General features: G+C 40.4%; 1 protein-coding gene across 1 annotated transcript in view; it reads left to right on the forward strand.

The window, feature by feature from the left end:
* si:dkey-205h13.2 (uncharacterized) overlaps positions 1-16,850 on the forward strand; it is a 57,844-nt gene that overhangs the window by 12,236 nt on the left and 28,758 nt on the right. Inside the window, exons 3-5 of the mRNA XM_028808275.2 lie at positions 4,783-4,816; positions 8,134-8,163; positions 8,979-9,150. Of these exons, the coding sequence (XP_028664108.2) occupies positions 4,783-4,816; positions 8,134-8,163; positions 8,979-9,150 (236 nt within the window). The remainder of the gene's footprint in view (positions 1-4,782; positions 4,817-8,133; positions 8,164-8,978; positions 9,151-16,850) is intronic.

The raw sequence follows: 16,850 nt of genomic DNA on the forward strand, positions 1-16,850 counted from the left end.
TGGTTGTAGATGCCGGGAAAACGCATTTCTGCAACTCAGAATGCAGGAAATCGTTTGCCAGCCGGAGCTCTGCCCCAGACCCCCTAGCTGCAGGGGTCTCGGTATCAGTTTGCTTCGGGCCCGAAATTGTCTAGGGCCAGCTCTGGCCCAGGATGTCAACTTCCACAGAACAGCTTCCAACCTGACCTGATTCCATGACTGGACATGCCCAGGCTGCACAAACCGTTGTTGATAAGTCACTTATGGGAGCGAAAATGTTTGGATACAAACATAAGAAGAAATCATAACAAAACTGAAACGGTACGTGATGGGTAAATTTGGATGTGATATTCGTGATCAGCACCCAAAAATCTATAAGAAACACCCAACAGTGTTGAAGAAGTAAAAACTTTGTTGTGCAGTATGAACTTTTACATTTTCATAAAGACTGGGTCATTTGTTTAATACATTTAAAACAATCATTTCACAAAAGTAGTTAAACTGATTCCCTTAAATCACTGACATTAAAAAATAATGCTCCCACATTTGCATTTTCTATTATATTCTGCCCTCCTGGTTTAATTGAGAAAGATTTTGTCATATCAGTTTTACTTCTAGTTAAGTTTCAAATTTGTATTTAGAAAAAGTGCCACTGACATTGACACTTAATCCTATTTTGCCTCTGCGTGTGCGAGGCAAGAACAATCCCGGACACACACACACACACACACACACACACACACACACACACACACACACACACACACACACATCAGGGACCAGTTTAACATTGTCAGTCCACCTAACCAGCGTACCTTTGGACTGTGGGAAGAAACAGGAGAACCAGTTGCCGTGAAACATTTTCATCTTCAGATTAGGCATAGCTATTAACTATTTTGCATAGTATTAGACTATTTAACATTCTTATTTATGGATATTGGTTAAACTGTCCATTGTATTTTAATTAGAAAAAATGAAAACATGGCCAGAACCTGTGACAAAAGGCTCCGACAGTGATACTTAACACTATTGTCTCCTCCATTACACTAACAACGGGCTTTACGTTTCATAAATATTAATGAGAGATAAACAGCAAAATGTTAAAACTCAACTAGAAACGCTTGAGTAAAGCCCAGTCTACATACTCCTGCTATCAGCAGAGTTAAATGGATAACATCCCGTCCCTCTTTGAAACTCTCCTGTAACGTCCCCCTGGCACTGGTTGCGGCTAAATCCCCGTGTTGCAGATTTGCATCGTTTTGATGTTTTTCCACGTCTTTCTGTTAGTTATGATGCGTGCTTTTTAAATGTTGGAATAGACTCATTGTTCCGCCGTTATGCTGCTCATGCTTCTCACAAATATTGCATCAGGCTATATTTTTTACATCTGTGAAAAGTAGCGGCATACAACTCTTAGCTTTTGGACAGCCATCTTCATACTCAGTCAGCGCTTGCGCAAAGGGTGCGGGTTTAAGACATTCCTGTCTCAGCGTGACTGGTCATTACAGTACGCGTGAGCAGAAAGTGTGTTAGTACTTTCTATGACTTTGCAAGAACCTTGCTACCGTATCTTACAGAAAAAAATAGTAATACTGTAGATATTTTCAATGGTACTCGATGAGTACAGTTTGAGCATCAAAATATCGATTAATGTGGAATCGATCTGCCCATCCCTATCGTTCACTAAGCCTTCACACACACACACACACAACATTCTTCAACATAGCTGTCATAAAAGAGTTACTTTCCATGACGCTTGTTATGCTGCTTACCTGTATGCATTTAAACGGTGTTGTTTGGTTTTTGAATGTTGCATATATGCGTAAAAAGCAAATACTTACCGGTCTCTACAATTTTGCGATAAATCCCGTGGCCGGCGATGTAACCGTTGAAGTGAAAAATTCAGAGCCCACTCCATGAAAATCAAATTATAGAATTCATTCAAGCTCACAATACTAAAGGACAGAGAGAGACACAAAGCATAATGTAGAGTGACAATATATAGACGCACCTTCTTTCTTTGAGTTAGCTTAATGCTCTGTAGTACTAGATGTGCTCCGATTGCTGTGGACGGCTTATAAATCAATCATCTAGATTAGTGGTCCCCAACCTTTTTGACAGCAAGGACCACTTTATTAGATGCAAATTTTTCCACGGACCGGTCGGGGAGGGGGGGGGGGGGGCAGTTTTATACACAATTTACATAACATTTCTATTATTATTAAGTTATTAAGCAGTTCGCATACGTTTGCAACCCGAGATTTTTCTTCTTTTTTTGCATATAACAAAGACATATGCTTTGCATTTGCCATTCCAACAGACTGCACATCACAAACATTAACACTGTTATCGTTTATTTCGTGTCTGCCGTTTCTATAGGAGGGTGACAATGAGTTAAATTCCAATGGATGTTTTTCAAAAGTTGACAAGCAATAAGCAAAAGGTATCACTGAAAACCACAGAAAACAAAAACAGCAAAAAAAAAAAAAAAAAAAACAGTACGAGGAAAGTTCGAAGAAAGAATTTTTTTTACAAAAAATCGTTGTGTAAATGTGTACAACTGAGCTGTGACCACAGATCTACTGTACTTCGTAGTAACGAGACATCTATAGACTCGTGTCATATGGGGAAACTGTCGGGACCATAAAAATACTTTGTTGTAATACTCTCTTACCTCGGTCTCTCTCCTCTCTCTGTGCCGCTGCAAAGCCCCGCCCGCCAAACGTTCTGAAAAGTCTGAGTGAGTCTCCGTTGCCGGCAGTTCTCTCGCGGCCCGGCTGTCAGACGGTGGTTGGGGACCCCTGATCTAGATGATGAACAAAGAGCTAAATACTTTGTTAAATGTCACTTTAACATTTGTTTGTTTTTTCGTCAATGACCAGGCGACCGTGGGTATTTCTGAAGATTGTTACTTTCCACTGTAATCAGCGCATTAACGTGACACGGGAGCAATTCGCTCCAGTTCCTTAAAGAATTTTTGCTTTTCTGTACTGTGAACACGCTACCCGAGTCCTGCCTGCGCTGGTAGTTTTGAAAGCGCATAAAGCACATGGGAATCTGATTTTCACGGGGCTCTGAATTTTTCATTTTGCAGCCCCTTCAAAGAGTTTGCTGCCGATGCGCGCATGCCCTGTGTCGTATGCATTTTTGGTGTTTTAGCATGAACAGGCATACTTTTGTAAATGATACGAAAATATGGACAGAGAACGTTTTCGTTTAAAAACTCCGCTTTTAATTGAAAACATGGTAGTGTGTAGGTATGCTAAGATGTTGCTCTATAAGACAAATCGCTTGTTAAGATCTTGTCTTGCAGCAGTAAGTGATTAACAGACACATCAAGTGTTATCAAGCGGGCTAGCGACAGAGAGATGTACAGTATATATAGACCTGCAGAGCCCCAGCACCATACGTCACCACAGATCTACAGAAGCTGTTTCAGGGCGGAAGTGACATCATCACATGTTTAGACCAGCTGTTTGGTAATACACATTTATAGTTAGTCACAAATTAAACTGATTGACATTCTAACCACACCAAACCCTAACCTTAACCATTTATTCCACACACTAACCTATACTAATTCCTAAACTTAACTTCTGTCCTGTAACTGCTGGCGTAAGCCTGCGGGGATGTATGGTGCCCTGTGTCTGCAGTTAGATATTATTGGGGATATTACTGACTGCAGACGACCAAGCACACAAATGTAACCCACAGATCCCTAGCAACTGTGACACGTACCAAACCAATATCACTGTCAGACCAGGGCTGTCTTAACGCAAGGGCACGCTGGGCAGTTGCCCGTGGGCACCACGAGCTTAGGGTCCCCATGCTAATCTATGTATGTTGTGACTTGCTGTCAATAAATAAATACTATACTTTTCTAAACTATAAATATTTGTTATTGTGTTACAAGTGGACATTGGCATTCGCCTCTGATTTAGTATCACGGTCACCTCTGCAACCTCACGTGCATGTATGTGTACGAATCTCACGCACTACATAATGAAAAAGCGTATATGTTAACGTCGCTTCAACTTCAAAATTTTGGAAATGTTTGTGTTGAACACTTGATTAATAATAAATAATTCATAGTAATTTCATACTATGCCATCTCCATCTTTATGGTTTACCAATTGAGTATCATTTATATGTTGAAATGTTTGTGTTTTTCAATGCTCATGTTATATTGTTCAAACGTTTGTGTTGATTAATCTTTGCTGTACAGCATGTTTTTTTTTTAATGTTTAAGCACTGATTTTGTTGGAAATACCAATACAATAAATATATGTTTCATATTATTGACCATTTATATTTTTATTCCTGTGAGTGGTTGTGTAGGTAGGACCCCCAGTGTACTACTTTACTCGGGGGCCGATCATGTTGTTAAGATGGCCCTGTATCAGACTGCATGTTAATATTTAAAGACGCATTAATTGGGAATCGAAGTGTCTCCTAAGCTTCACTTTCTTCGATGGCACCCAATTTTCCAAGGCAGCTTACTGAACCTCCAAAGGAAGTGTTTTCTTATCTGTGTCGCCCTTCCTTTGTGTGTGCTGCAGTCACGCTGATCTGTAGTACCTGCAGACTTAAGCTTATTAAAGTTAGCCATTTTTGCTGTAGATGGTGAAGGACACCATTCTGTGGGTGTTTCTAAAATGTTTGATGTGTCTGTGCATCCAAGTTTCTAGCCCAGCTTGATTTTTGTATCATAGGAGACAGCTCAACATTATAAGACGCCCATTGTTTTTTTGTGCTTTGGATTAATTAATACTCATCATAATCCTTGTTCTTTGTGTGTTCTAGATTTGTGTTGTTCTGGTGAGCTATAACATGGCACGTAAGTATGTAATGTTCAGTTCAGTTCATTTCATCAGTGTGGACAGATCAGAGCTGACTGGTCTCACATCCACAGAGCCTTGTGGTGACAGTGTCCAGTTTCTAGTGCTATTTGTACAGCGGGTGGTTTTTGAAATAGTGATGGGCTTTACAATGCTATTTTCATGATCACCTCTTGCTTTTCCCTCCCAGTCTGACCTCTTAAATATAAATTGTTACATTCATTTATATACTTTAAATTATTTATGAATACACCTTTATAAGTTAATATGTCTGTGTTCTTTAAAAGATTTTGAAAAATCAGGGTTCTAATGTTGCAGCTAGCTTTATTTTTACGGAGATGATTTCTGCAGTTGCAACTGGTTTTGAAGATCAGCTGGAAGAAAGGAAAGTAAAGGACATGAACTGGGCATTGTTACGTTTGGATAGAAGGAGTGTGGCTGCAATGAGGGAAGTCCTCTAAGAGGAATATCCATTAAACTTCACTTCTCCAACCCAGAAAGCCAACACCTAAATGTGACTAGCTGTGTCGACCGGGAAATTTTGTAAGACACTGAGCCTCAGTTATAGTGCTGTCAGTTAATCGGTTTCGTCAGAAGTGCCATGTAACAAACTGAAATACTTTCCTGTATATAGTATTTGCATTTTATTTTAGCAATGGCTAGAATTGGCAGGCAGTGTGGTGCAGAGTCTAAGGCTTTGGGCCTAGGACTTCAAACTCTAAGGATGTGGTTGTGGGTTCAAATCCTGCTATTGACAAGTCACTTCACCTGCCTGGGCTCCAACTAGAAAAATAAGAGAAATGTAACGAATTGTATCTCAAATGTTGTTAAGCCACCATGGAGAAAGGCATCAGTCAAATAATAAATATTAATAATACTGTTAGGCCACTGGAACTGCTTACTCTTGAGCATGCTATACACAATTGTCCATGAAGAAAACATTCCTGCATTAGGTCAATTACCAGATGTTCTTACCAAACTGGCTTTTGTTGATGGTTATTGTAAGACATAATTTTACAGGAAAGAGTTTTCTTTTGAATAGAAACGGGTAATCAGTAGGAATAACGTTAAATTTGATTATGTAATATTATTGTTACCAGTAACGGTGCACTACACGATAATGTGCAGTGGATACACTTGACTTGATCATTCCTATTTTTCATCCTCTTCCTCTGTACGTTTAGTATTCGTTTCCTCAGAGGCTGATGCGCTTGATCCTTCCTGAGCAGCTCTTCTTTTCTCCACCATAGCGGCCCGCTTCTTCTCTTCTTTTGTCAGCATCTTTTCACGTTAAAACTGATTAGGTCAGTGTTTGTGTTGCAATTACTTAGCACGTTTTCTTTAATTTTTCACTTAAGCTGGCACTCAAGTCTTCAATCTGCCTCAAGAATGATTTAAGATATGAAGAGGTAGGGGAAGTGATGGTGAAGGTGGTAGGGATGAGAACGGCGCCCGTACACATGCGCTGCACGGCCGATGCCAAGAGTCGATTCTACAATAAAATTAAATAAAAATAAAAAACGGAACAACCTTTGAGATCAATCATCACCCCGTCAGCGGACAGTAGAGGTCATGTAGTATTTGTGTATCAAATTTCCAGTCAATAGTTCAAACGGTTTGAGAGCTACAGGTGATTTAAAATCCTGGAGAGACAAACGATCAGCTATGGTAGCGTATTATATGTAAAGATTAGATGTCTGTGATTTTCATTTGTTTACGTCATTCAATTCAGGTATTTCTTTTTGTGTTTTTCATCAGGTGTATGTGGTCCCTCTTTAAAGTCCTCAGATGTAAATGTATATGTAAAGAATTTTGGAGAGCTAGGGTATGGAGCATCCCTGTTCAAAGTATATACAGTAATATATAAAGCTAGTCATTTAGCCCGTTACAATAACGGGCGCTAGAACAGTAGTGCATAAACATTAGTAGGAACAGTCTATATTAAATGGCAAGGGACTTTGACCTCATTCTTTTTGTTGGTCGTATTTTTCTTTCTTTCAGCCTTTCTTTTGTTGATGTTTACTTGCTGAGCTGACCGTTCTTCGTGGGCTGCCGCCGTGTATTGTGTGTCTTTAATTTTCTGTGACAGTAATACTGTCTTGTACGGCTCTATTCAATAAGGGCACGCACATAAAGGCGAGCTTCAAAAGGGCGACCTCAATTGAGCGCGGTGAATAAAGGCGCGCGTAAATAAAGATCTGCACCATTGTTGCTCTTCACATATTCCAGAGCCATTTGAACTAAATTATCTACGAATGCCTTTATTCGCCGCGCTCAATTGAGGTCACACTTTTGAAGCTCGCCTTTTTGTGCGCGCCCTTATTGAAGGATGCCTGTGCGCGCCTTTATTGAAGGATACCGTCTTGTACGTCTGCTGGTTTGTATGTCCGCTGGCTTGTACGTCCGTAATATACCTTTAATTTTCTCTGGCGGTAATACAGGCGTGCGCGTCGGTAATATGCCTTTAATCTCCTCTGACAGTAATACTGGCTTGTATGTGGCTGTAATATGAGTCACTGTATTGTGTACCTTTAATTTCCTCTCGCAGTAATACTGGCTTGTATTTCCGTAAAACGCCTCTAACTTTCTCTGACAGTAATATCGCGCATAGCACCATGCCCCGCGCATGCGCACTTCACCAGAAGACACCCACACACGGACACCTGGACGCACACAGGGATTTTATATATATAGATGCCATTCATAATCTCAGATGCTGTTTCTGTGGTGTTTGTGATTACCCATACACCTCTTTCATGCTCTCACACTATTTGCTGTTCTTGTGCAGTGCCTATTCACGTTTAGGTGATTCCTAAGCCTTGAAACTACATACTAATCATTCCTGTGATTCTTTCGGTGCAGCTATGTGGGGTCTGAACAATGGTTCAAGCAGAGGTGCTCCCTTCCCTCTAAGCGTCCCCCACCAATGATGTCTGGCGAGTAGCTAAAGAAAGATCAGAAATTATTATTACTTGGCTGATGTCTTTCTCCAAAGCCACTTATAATATTCGAGATACAACTGGTTACATTCGTTTTGTTTTTTCAGTTGGAGCACAGGCAGGTGAAGTGACTTGCTTGTAGTCACACAGGGGCAGCTGCGGGATTTGAACCCACCATGTCAGGATTCCAAAGCCTTAACCACTACACCACACTGCCTGATCCTTGATGTTCAGCACCACTGATTCTCAATGACATGCAAATGTGAGAAATGAGTGACGGGACTGACCCCGTATTATGAAGAGATTCTCTGCTCAACTTGGGTTTAGTGCAGAATAAAATTGCTGTTCTAATCATGTTTCTTTTTTTATTGTTTTAGACAAAGTTGTCTGCAGTGACACTGAAGCCAGTAAGTGCATGCTTTCTTGTAACAAACACATTTATTTTCTCCATAGGAGTTGACAGAATGTGAGAAAGCCATGACTGAGGCCCAAGTCCCTGGTGATCTGCTTATCGGTCATTTCAGTGGAAGCCTTCATCGCCACTACTGACTTACCTTGCTGTCTTCTGACAAGATGTAATCTGTTCAGGCAGCTCATGGAGCTTTCATATTACTGGCTCCTGTGCTTTCTCCTCAAAGTTATTATGCAATGATCAGTGTGTGCCCTGGAATTTTGCATGACATTTATGTACTTTTGCAGTATTATTATCATAATTTCACTAAAAGTTCATTGCATAGTTTTATCCTGTCATGTCTTACTTTCAAGTTCAAGCTTATCGGCACTAGTACAGTACAGTAAATCTTCTTCTTTTATAGTCCCATATGTATCTATTCCTTTATTTATTATCTGGGGGCATGTTCCAGTATATAGGGTGGCACAGTGGGTAGCCCTGCTGCCTCACAGTTAGGAGACCTGGGTCCACTTCCCGGGTCCTCCCTGCATGGAGTTTGCATGTTCTCCCCGTGTCTGTGTGGGTTTCATCCCACAGTCCAAAGACATGCAGGTCAGGTGCATTGGCGATCCTAAATTGTCCTTTGTGTGTGTGTGTGTGTGCCATGCGTTGTGCTGGCGCCCTGCCTGGGGTTTGTTTCCTGCCTTGCGCCCTGTGTTGGCTGGGATTGGCTCCAGCAGACCCCTGTGACCCTGTAGTTAGGATATAGCGGGTTGGATAATGGATGGATATTCCAGTATTATTTGAGGATTTTCTCTTTCTTCTTTTAAGAATGCAGGACACGCTGGTTTAATAGTAACAAAGTCTCAACTGAGGGGGACTCCGAGATGCTGTCCAACCTTCTGAAAAAGTTTCCTGGGCAAATCTGTGCTAATCCTGTAGGCATCGAAGCGCAGACCATTACTGGAATCAAAGCAAAGCAGACGGGCAACACATACCACATGTAATTTGACTTTTTCTTATGAGTTCCTTTGTGCAGAGATCCCTTTGTTAAATTAATTATGGTGCAGTGCCAGTTTTACTCTGTTACTGCTTCTGTCAGCTATAAGGAGCAATTGTGGCAATTTATTAGTCACTGGACGTTGGTAAGAATGTCTTCCGTTCTTAAGTATGCCTAAAACTTACTCAGATCTTCAGAAATTACAAAGTAATTACAATACCTGTATATTTCTTTTTTATTTTCAACCAAAACAATATGTGAAAAAATGACAAAGCAGGTTGGTGCCGTGGCTAGCAATAATGGCACATTCCTCTACTTCCCGTGACTGTCTCTGCAGAATTTAAACGTTCTCACTGTTTGTGAATTTCCTTTCGATATGCCAAAGATGTGCAGGTTTGTTTGATCTGCAACCCCATATTGAACTTTGAGTCAATTTGTCCTCCAGTGTTGTTTTTGTTTCTTTGTCCCCAAAGAAGCCTTGAACCACCCAATAAACAGATCAGAAAACTGGTGGATGATCTAGAAATTCAGGCCCACACATTAAAGTTGGGTCCTACTTTTCACACAGTCTTGTATCAGATTAAGCAAGGTTGGGAAATTATGAATGATTGCCAAAGATATGCTTTTTGGATTGCCTTAGTTGCAAGTGGATTTAAGCTGGATGTAATAGTTACTATAAGTGAATGGTTGAATGTTTCACTATAACATCAAGGTTGCTGTGCCCTCCATGTAATTTACATCCTGTGGACTTTCCATTCATTCATTGTCTAAACCAGTAGTTGTTGTATCCAGGTTCAGGTTCCAGAATCAAAAACACATTTTACAGTATTGCAAGTATTGCAATTCCTCACGTGCTGGACAAAGACTAACATGAAAATCCAACATTGCATTTCAAAGTCCCAGATTTTACTCAGGGATCTGTAAGAAGGCAGTATAACAGTGGGCATGATAACAGTGGGCATGATGACAGCAGAAATGTCATGCTCCATTTCTGTCATCAAGTTATGGAAGTCTTCTTCTTCTTCCTTTTCCCACTTCTATGTGGGGACAATGAGCTTGATCAACCTTTTCCAAACAGCCCAGTCCTGCAACTTCAGCCGTTTTCTTTCAGATCTTCTCTTACTTTATCCACCCACCTCTGCTTAAGGAAGTCTGGAGGGGTTCTCCAAACTAATGTCATGGTGGATTTTAAAAAAGAGCCATGCAGTAAAGGATGTTTGTAGGACAGGAGAGAAGCTATCTTCCATTCAAACATGGAACACAGACAATTGTGTGCTGACTAAAAAATCAGGAGTGGTCTCCTCTAGACTTTCTCATATACTCAGATAAGGGGGTGGATATTAGAGGAGTAAACCGCAAGACAATGATTACTGTTTTATATTATGTACATTAAAACTCCATGGAAGATTGTGGGTTCGCTTCCCGGTTCCTCCCTGTGTGGATAGCTCTTTGAGTACTGAGAAAAGCGCTATATAAATGTAATGAATTATTATTATTATTATTATCAACAACCAATCAGATCAAATTATTAATATATTGAACAATTATTATAAAAATAAAGTTGAATAAATCAAACTATGCAGCTGCATGAATAAAAAGTTAATCATTAATGGAAATAGTGCAAAAGTTGATAGAAATCTACGTTTTGTACCTAATACTTGTATGCAAAATTTGGTTGACCTAACCAAAAGTGTACTCAAGTTATGTTTACGTACAGTACACACACACACACACGCACACACACACGCACACACACACGCACACACACGCACAAACACACGCACACAGAGACATAATTCCAAAAATGGTATTTTTGGATGATTACAATACTTTCCCTACGAGAAAGTAAATCAGACTCAGGGTGGTCTAAAACATCGAGATTCATCAAAATCTCGAGGTCAGATTTTTGGACGATTGCAATACTTTCCCAATACTTTGTATACGAGAAAGTAAAAAAGGCAATCAGTTAAAAATGTTATGAGCGATAGTCAGGAGAAAAGACAACAGTCAAAAAAAACAGGAAGGGTCGATGGTGGAAGTCAGAAAAAGTGTCTGCAGAGCCAAATCACTAAAAACTAAAATTAAAGTCAAAAATTCAAGGGTAGTTTCTATTAAATGAGTCACAAAATTCAGAGTTGCAAGTATTGCTGTTTTCATCTCATCTTCATACAGTCGCACAAATAACCTCCCCCACCTCATACTCCTGGTGCATCATGGGATACATTCCAAAACGGCAACACACACCAGCCATACGAAGTGGAAACACAAACGGCATTCAAAAATTTTTTGACTTTTAGGGGAAGTCTCTTGTCGCAGAATAAAGTGCAAAATTGAATTCCTTGGGTCACAAAACCCACAGAGAGACATTAGGAGGAATTTTATTCCCAGTAGGAGACACAAAAAATAAATAAATAAATAAATAAATACCATTCTTTACAGTATGCAGTTTTTAAAAAACAAAAAGACTAAATAAACTGTTTGCTACATAGGTACTGTATGTGTTGAACTGAACGTCTTATGTTAGCTATAAGGATTATGCCATGAAGAATGCAGATATTGTTATCATTAAAACCTAACCTATGATGTCCTTCCAAACACTGAATTGAGCCCCATGGCACCATTCTAACTCCAAACCTTAACTTCCATCCTAAACATCATGGGACTGTGACTCTGCAAATACATGATACTAGCTAAACGTAATAGAATACATTTAAAATATTTGACATCTCTTGCTCTTCATGTACTCTCAGCGTTCATCCTACACCTTTCCCAGGTATCCTCATGTGTCTCAACCTCTATTCCTCTCACAATTGCGTTCCCCTAATGCCTTCCTCTCAGACTCTGTCATTTCGAGGTGTGCTACTTGCTTTCTGTCTGCTCTTTGACTATCACCAAAGGCAGATAGGAGCCATTACTCAGTGTGATAAATATCATTTGTGTTCTTATGAATACTTCCAAGTCTTTGAAAGTGATTCGGGTTACGCCTGGTTAGTATCAAGTGTCGCTCAGTAAGTTACTAACTTTGTTATTGTTGATATGCTCTATTTTATCACAATGAGGAACTGAACTTTGCACCCTTAACATATCATGTCTTCCTCCCTTTCACTGAGCCAACAAAGCCAAACTGACCAATCAGATTGCTCAGAGGGACCAGACACACACACAGAGACACTGGCAGTAGCATTTTCTTATAGAGCAGATAGTGTCAGTTGGATGAAGAATTGATACAGAGAAAAAGGGTGCAGTGGGCACCGGTGCCACCACATAAATCAAATGCGCTGGGTTCAGATTCCATACCTACTCCTTGTTTGTGTGTCCACTCTGCTTGTTTCCCCCATGGTCTATGTTGGATTTTCTCCTGGTAATCCAGTTTTCCTCCCACACCTCAAAGGCATGCAGGTTTGTTGTATTGGCTATTGTAACTTGTCCTAGTGGGAGTGTGTCCTCTGATAGACTGGCTCTCTGCCTAGAGGTGATTCCTGCCCCATGCCCAGTGCTGCCTCCATCCGACACCAAATGGTACTCTGAATCAGTCAGATCAGGGAATGTTATCAGGGCAGAGGGAGTTATAGTTGAAGAGCAGCCCATATGTACCAACCATACACAAGGAATTCTGATTTCCTTTGTGTTCAGAATTTTTTACTTTACACTGATCAACACAAACAAATGGGAGCATAGCAGGAGTGAATGAAATTAAAGGAGAAGTCCTTATCATCCACAACAAAGTCAGAAGCCCGATCTGTGGTGTTTGAGTCTTTCCCAATGGCTCTAATAGCTAGGAAGTTTGGAAGTTCATTTAGGGGTCACTAATGCTGTTTTTTTAATTATTCTTAATAGGATATGAATGTAAAATAGTCTAATTTTGTATAAGACTCTCTAATTCAGGGCGTTCATATAAAATGTAATGATTTACTTCATCAAGTACAAGTATATAATAAAAAAGAATCGTTGCTTCCAATATTTAAAATATTAAAATGTGTGCTTTAATTTCAATGTTTAAATATTTTTGATTGTAATAGAAATTTGTCATTTTTACCCTCTAATGGAGGTCCATAGAAGGCGAGATCCTTAGTATAGGATCAAAAATTAACATTAACATCTCATTCATAATCACTAATTTTGAAATATCCTAACAATACCTCCACATGCTTATGTTTGAAATGTGTCATTTTTAGACTTCTGGCAGTGGCTCATACAAGGCTAGGACCACTGGTAAAGAATCAAATATAAAAAAATATAATCGTATTCATGATCAGCAACCACAAAAAAAACATAAAACAACACTAACATGTCTGTATTACTGACCCCAATTTTTTTGTAAAGTTTTGTGAAAAGGAGTAACTTTGACTCCTCGTATCCCATTTGAGAATGAACCCCTGGGGTCGGTTGATGCGGCCTGCACAACTTCAAGTTTTTCTGATCATTTTTGCTGTAGAAACCTATTGGTTAAAGGAGAGTTTTTTGGGTTGGGAGGGTCAAAAATAAGGGGGAACTCCAAAAAGCTCAATGTAGTACTTAACTAGACATCAAGATGTGTCAAATATGGTATCTCATATGCAGGGTTTTCTCGTAGTGTAATGTTAGGAGGCACCAGACAAACAAAAATTAAAAATTGTGATTTCAAAGCATTTGTAAGCAATTCTTATAAACGCACTTCAGACTTGTGTGTGTTTTTTTGTGTAAAAGGGCAAGTTGTGATATTTATTTGCCAAAAAATACTGCATTTTTATGTTCAGAATATTCTTTAAAAAAAAGACACGACACAAAAAAAAATCAGTGCCCTACTTTACAAACCATAACACTGCCCAACAATTTTTTTGAAAAGTCTTGCTGAGAAATAGACATTTATGTTTACTGACAATAACGTATTTAGTCACATTTATGTTTTGAATAAGCTATTAAATTAAACAGAATTGAAAGTGTTTTGCTCCTGGTTTTCTTTTGTAATCAATGTCTGGTGTATCACGTTGCAGTGTCCAACAGTAGTCAGCAAGCATTGACGGATTCCAGTTGCCCTGGTATCGTTTCTCCATCGCAGCAATGTCCTGGTGAAACCTTGCACCGTGTTCGTCACTGAGAGCACCAAGATTTGGGGGGAAGAAGTCCAAGTGTGAGTGGAGGAAATGAATCTTGAGTGACATGTTGCACTTCATTGTCTTGTATGCTTTGAGAAGTTTGTCTACCAGCTGAATGTAGTTTGGGGCTCTGTAATTGCCCAGAAAATTGTCAACAACGTCTTTGAAGGCTTTCCAGGCAATTTTTTCCGGCCCAACTAGCAGATCTTCAATCCGCTTGTCACTCATAACATGTCTGATCTGGGGGCCAACAAAAATGCCCTCTTTGATCTTGGCATCAGTTATTCTTGGAAACATCTGTCTTAAATAACGAAAACCTTCACCTTCCTTGTTCAGTGCTTTCACGAAATTCTTCATGAGTCCCAGTCAGTTTTATGTGAAGAGGAGGCAAAAATATCTTTGCCGGGTTGACAAGCTTTTCATGTGCCACATTTTTCTGTTCTGGAACTAACTTTTTATGGAATGGCCAGTTCTGTCGAGAATAGTGCGACTCTTTGGCACGGCTGTCCCATTCACAGATGAAACAGCAGTACTTTGTACAGCCGAGCTGCAGTCCTAGTAACAGAGCAACGTCTTTAAGGTCTCCACAGATATTCCAGTTGTACCTGCTATTCTGGACGTGCTTCAGCAACAGTTCCATATTCTCTTACGTTTCTTTCATGTCTGCTGCATAGCCAACAGGTACTGAAGGATAAAGGTTGCCATTGTGTAGCAGAACAGCTTTCAGGCTTAACATTGACGAATCAATGAAGAGACGCCACTCTTCCGTGTTGTGATCACAACACAAGGCCAAGAACAATCCTTCAATGTCACAACAGAAACAGAGACTGTCGACTTGGGCAAAAAATTTGGTTATATCATGATGTTGGCCTCGAAACACAGACATTTTCGTACCTGGTGACAGCAAACACCATTCCTGTAGTCTTGAAACCAGCAGCTCGGCTTTTGCTTTTGACAGACCCAAATCTCTGACCAAATCGTTCAATTCGGACTGCGTTATCAGATGTGGATCACTTGATGAGAACAGTTCAAAATCCAGGTCAATGTCACTGTCAGTACCCTGCATTGCAGTTTCTTCATCTGGTTCGTCTAAGGTCCAATCCTCTGGTGGTTTCAGAATTGGAAGACTGTCGTCATGTGGTACGGGTCTCATTTCTGAAGGCAGATTAGGATATTCAATTGACTTCTTGTTTTTGGCAGAGAAACCAGACTAGTAGAAGTAACTGTCCGTCACATGGTCTTTCTGTTCTCGCCATATCATCGGAACAGCAAACGGCATCATCTTTCAAGTGCCTCTGAGCCAGGGTCTCAGACTGACAGCACGTGTCGCACAGCAAATGTGAGGCGCCCATTCCTTGTCTCGATCGGCAGTTTTGCAGCTGAAATACAGATGATAAGCTTTCTTCACAAGAGCAGTCATCCAACGTCTCTGAGGCGCAAGTGTATATTCACCACAGATATAGCAGAATGTATTGCGGCTGTTACGACATTGACGAGACATATCGCCCAACACCAAACCGTCTATAGCATCAAGCTTACTTACCGTTATACTGCTACAGATACTATACTTTACTATACTGATACTATACATACTCCTGTGGTGGGCTGGCACCCTGCCCGGGATTGGTTCCTGCCTTGTGCCCTGTGTTGGCTGGGATTGGCTCCAGCAGACCCCCGTGACCCTGTGTTCGGATTCAGCAGGTTGGAAAATGGATTTATGGATACTATACATACACACTGACTATCTATATTAACCAAATGAGCAGGATCAGTGTATGCAAGCCACCTTTATAGCATGCTGAGATAGTGTCAAGCTCGTTCAGACCTGCCCAGGATGTCAACTTCCACAGAACAGCTTCCAACCTGACCTGATTCCATGGCTGGACATGCCCAGGCTGCACATACCGTTGTTGATAGGTCACTTATGGGAGCAAAAATGTTTGGATACATATATAAGAAAAAAACATGACAGAACTCTGAAACGGTACGTGATGGGTAAATTTGGATGTGATATTCATGATCAGCACCAAAAACTCTATAAGAAACACCCAACAGTGTTCAAGAAGCAAAAACTTTGTTGTGCAGTGACATTACTAACTATATTGTAGTATATGGCAGATTTCAACATCGCTTTGCTCAGATAGGATGACTGTCACCTTGCTAACCAATCGGCTCATGTGTCAGGGCTACGCTGGACAGGGCCAAACCTACCCTCTAATTTTTTTATACTGATAAGTAGTTGTGAATAACATGAACAGGTAGGTATCGTTTAGTGGAGTGACGCACCACTGCACAAATGTTCACGGTCCCCCAGGGAGTATTGTGCATCGTGGGTTCATTACCAAACTGTAAAACAGCCTCATGGCACACAGAACAAAGATGCACATCGCACACCCATGTAGCTTAGAGGGAACATAGATGAGACGTCAGTACGTCACAGTGCATGCAAGTCCACTCACATAGCTCAGGAGCAGAACTCACGCTGTAGAGCAGGGCTGCAGCAGTGCCAACAACTCTTCCATCAAGCCTAATTTCAGATTACACGTGTTTTCAAATTCTTTCAACATAAAAGGGACTCGAATTGGTTCTGAAAGCGGATGGCTGCATCAGTATCACAAGGTGTGGATG

The sequence above is a fragment of the Erpetoichthys calabaricus genome, chromosome 8, assembly GCF_900747795.2.
Source record: "Erpetoichthys calabaricus chromosome 8, fErpCal1.3, whole genome shotgun sequence".
Classification (NCBI taxonomy): Eukaryota; Metazoa; Chordata; class Cladistia; order Polypteriformes; family Polypteridae; genus Erpetoichthys; species Erpetoichthys calabaricus.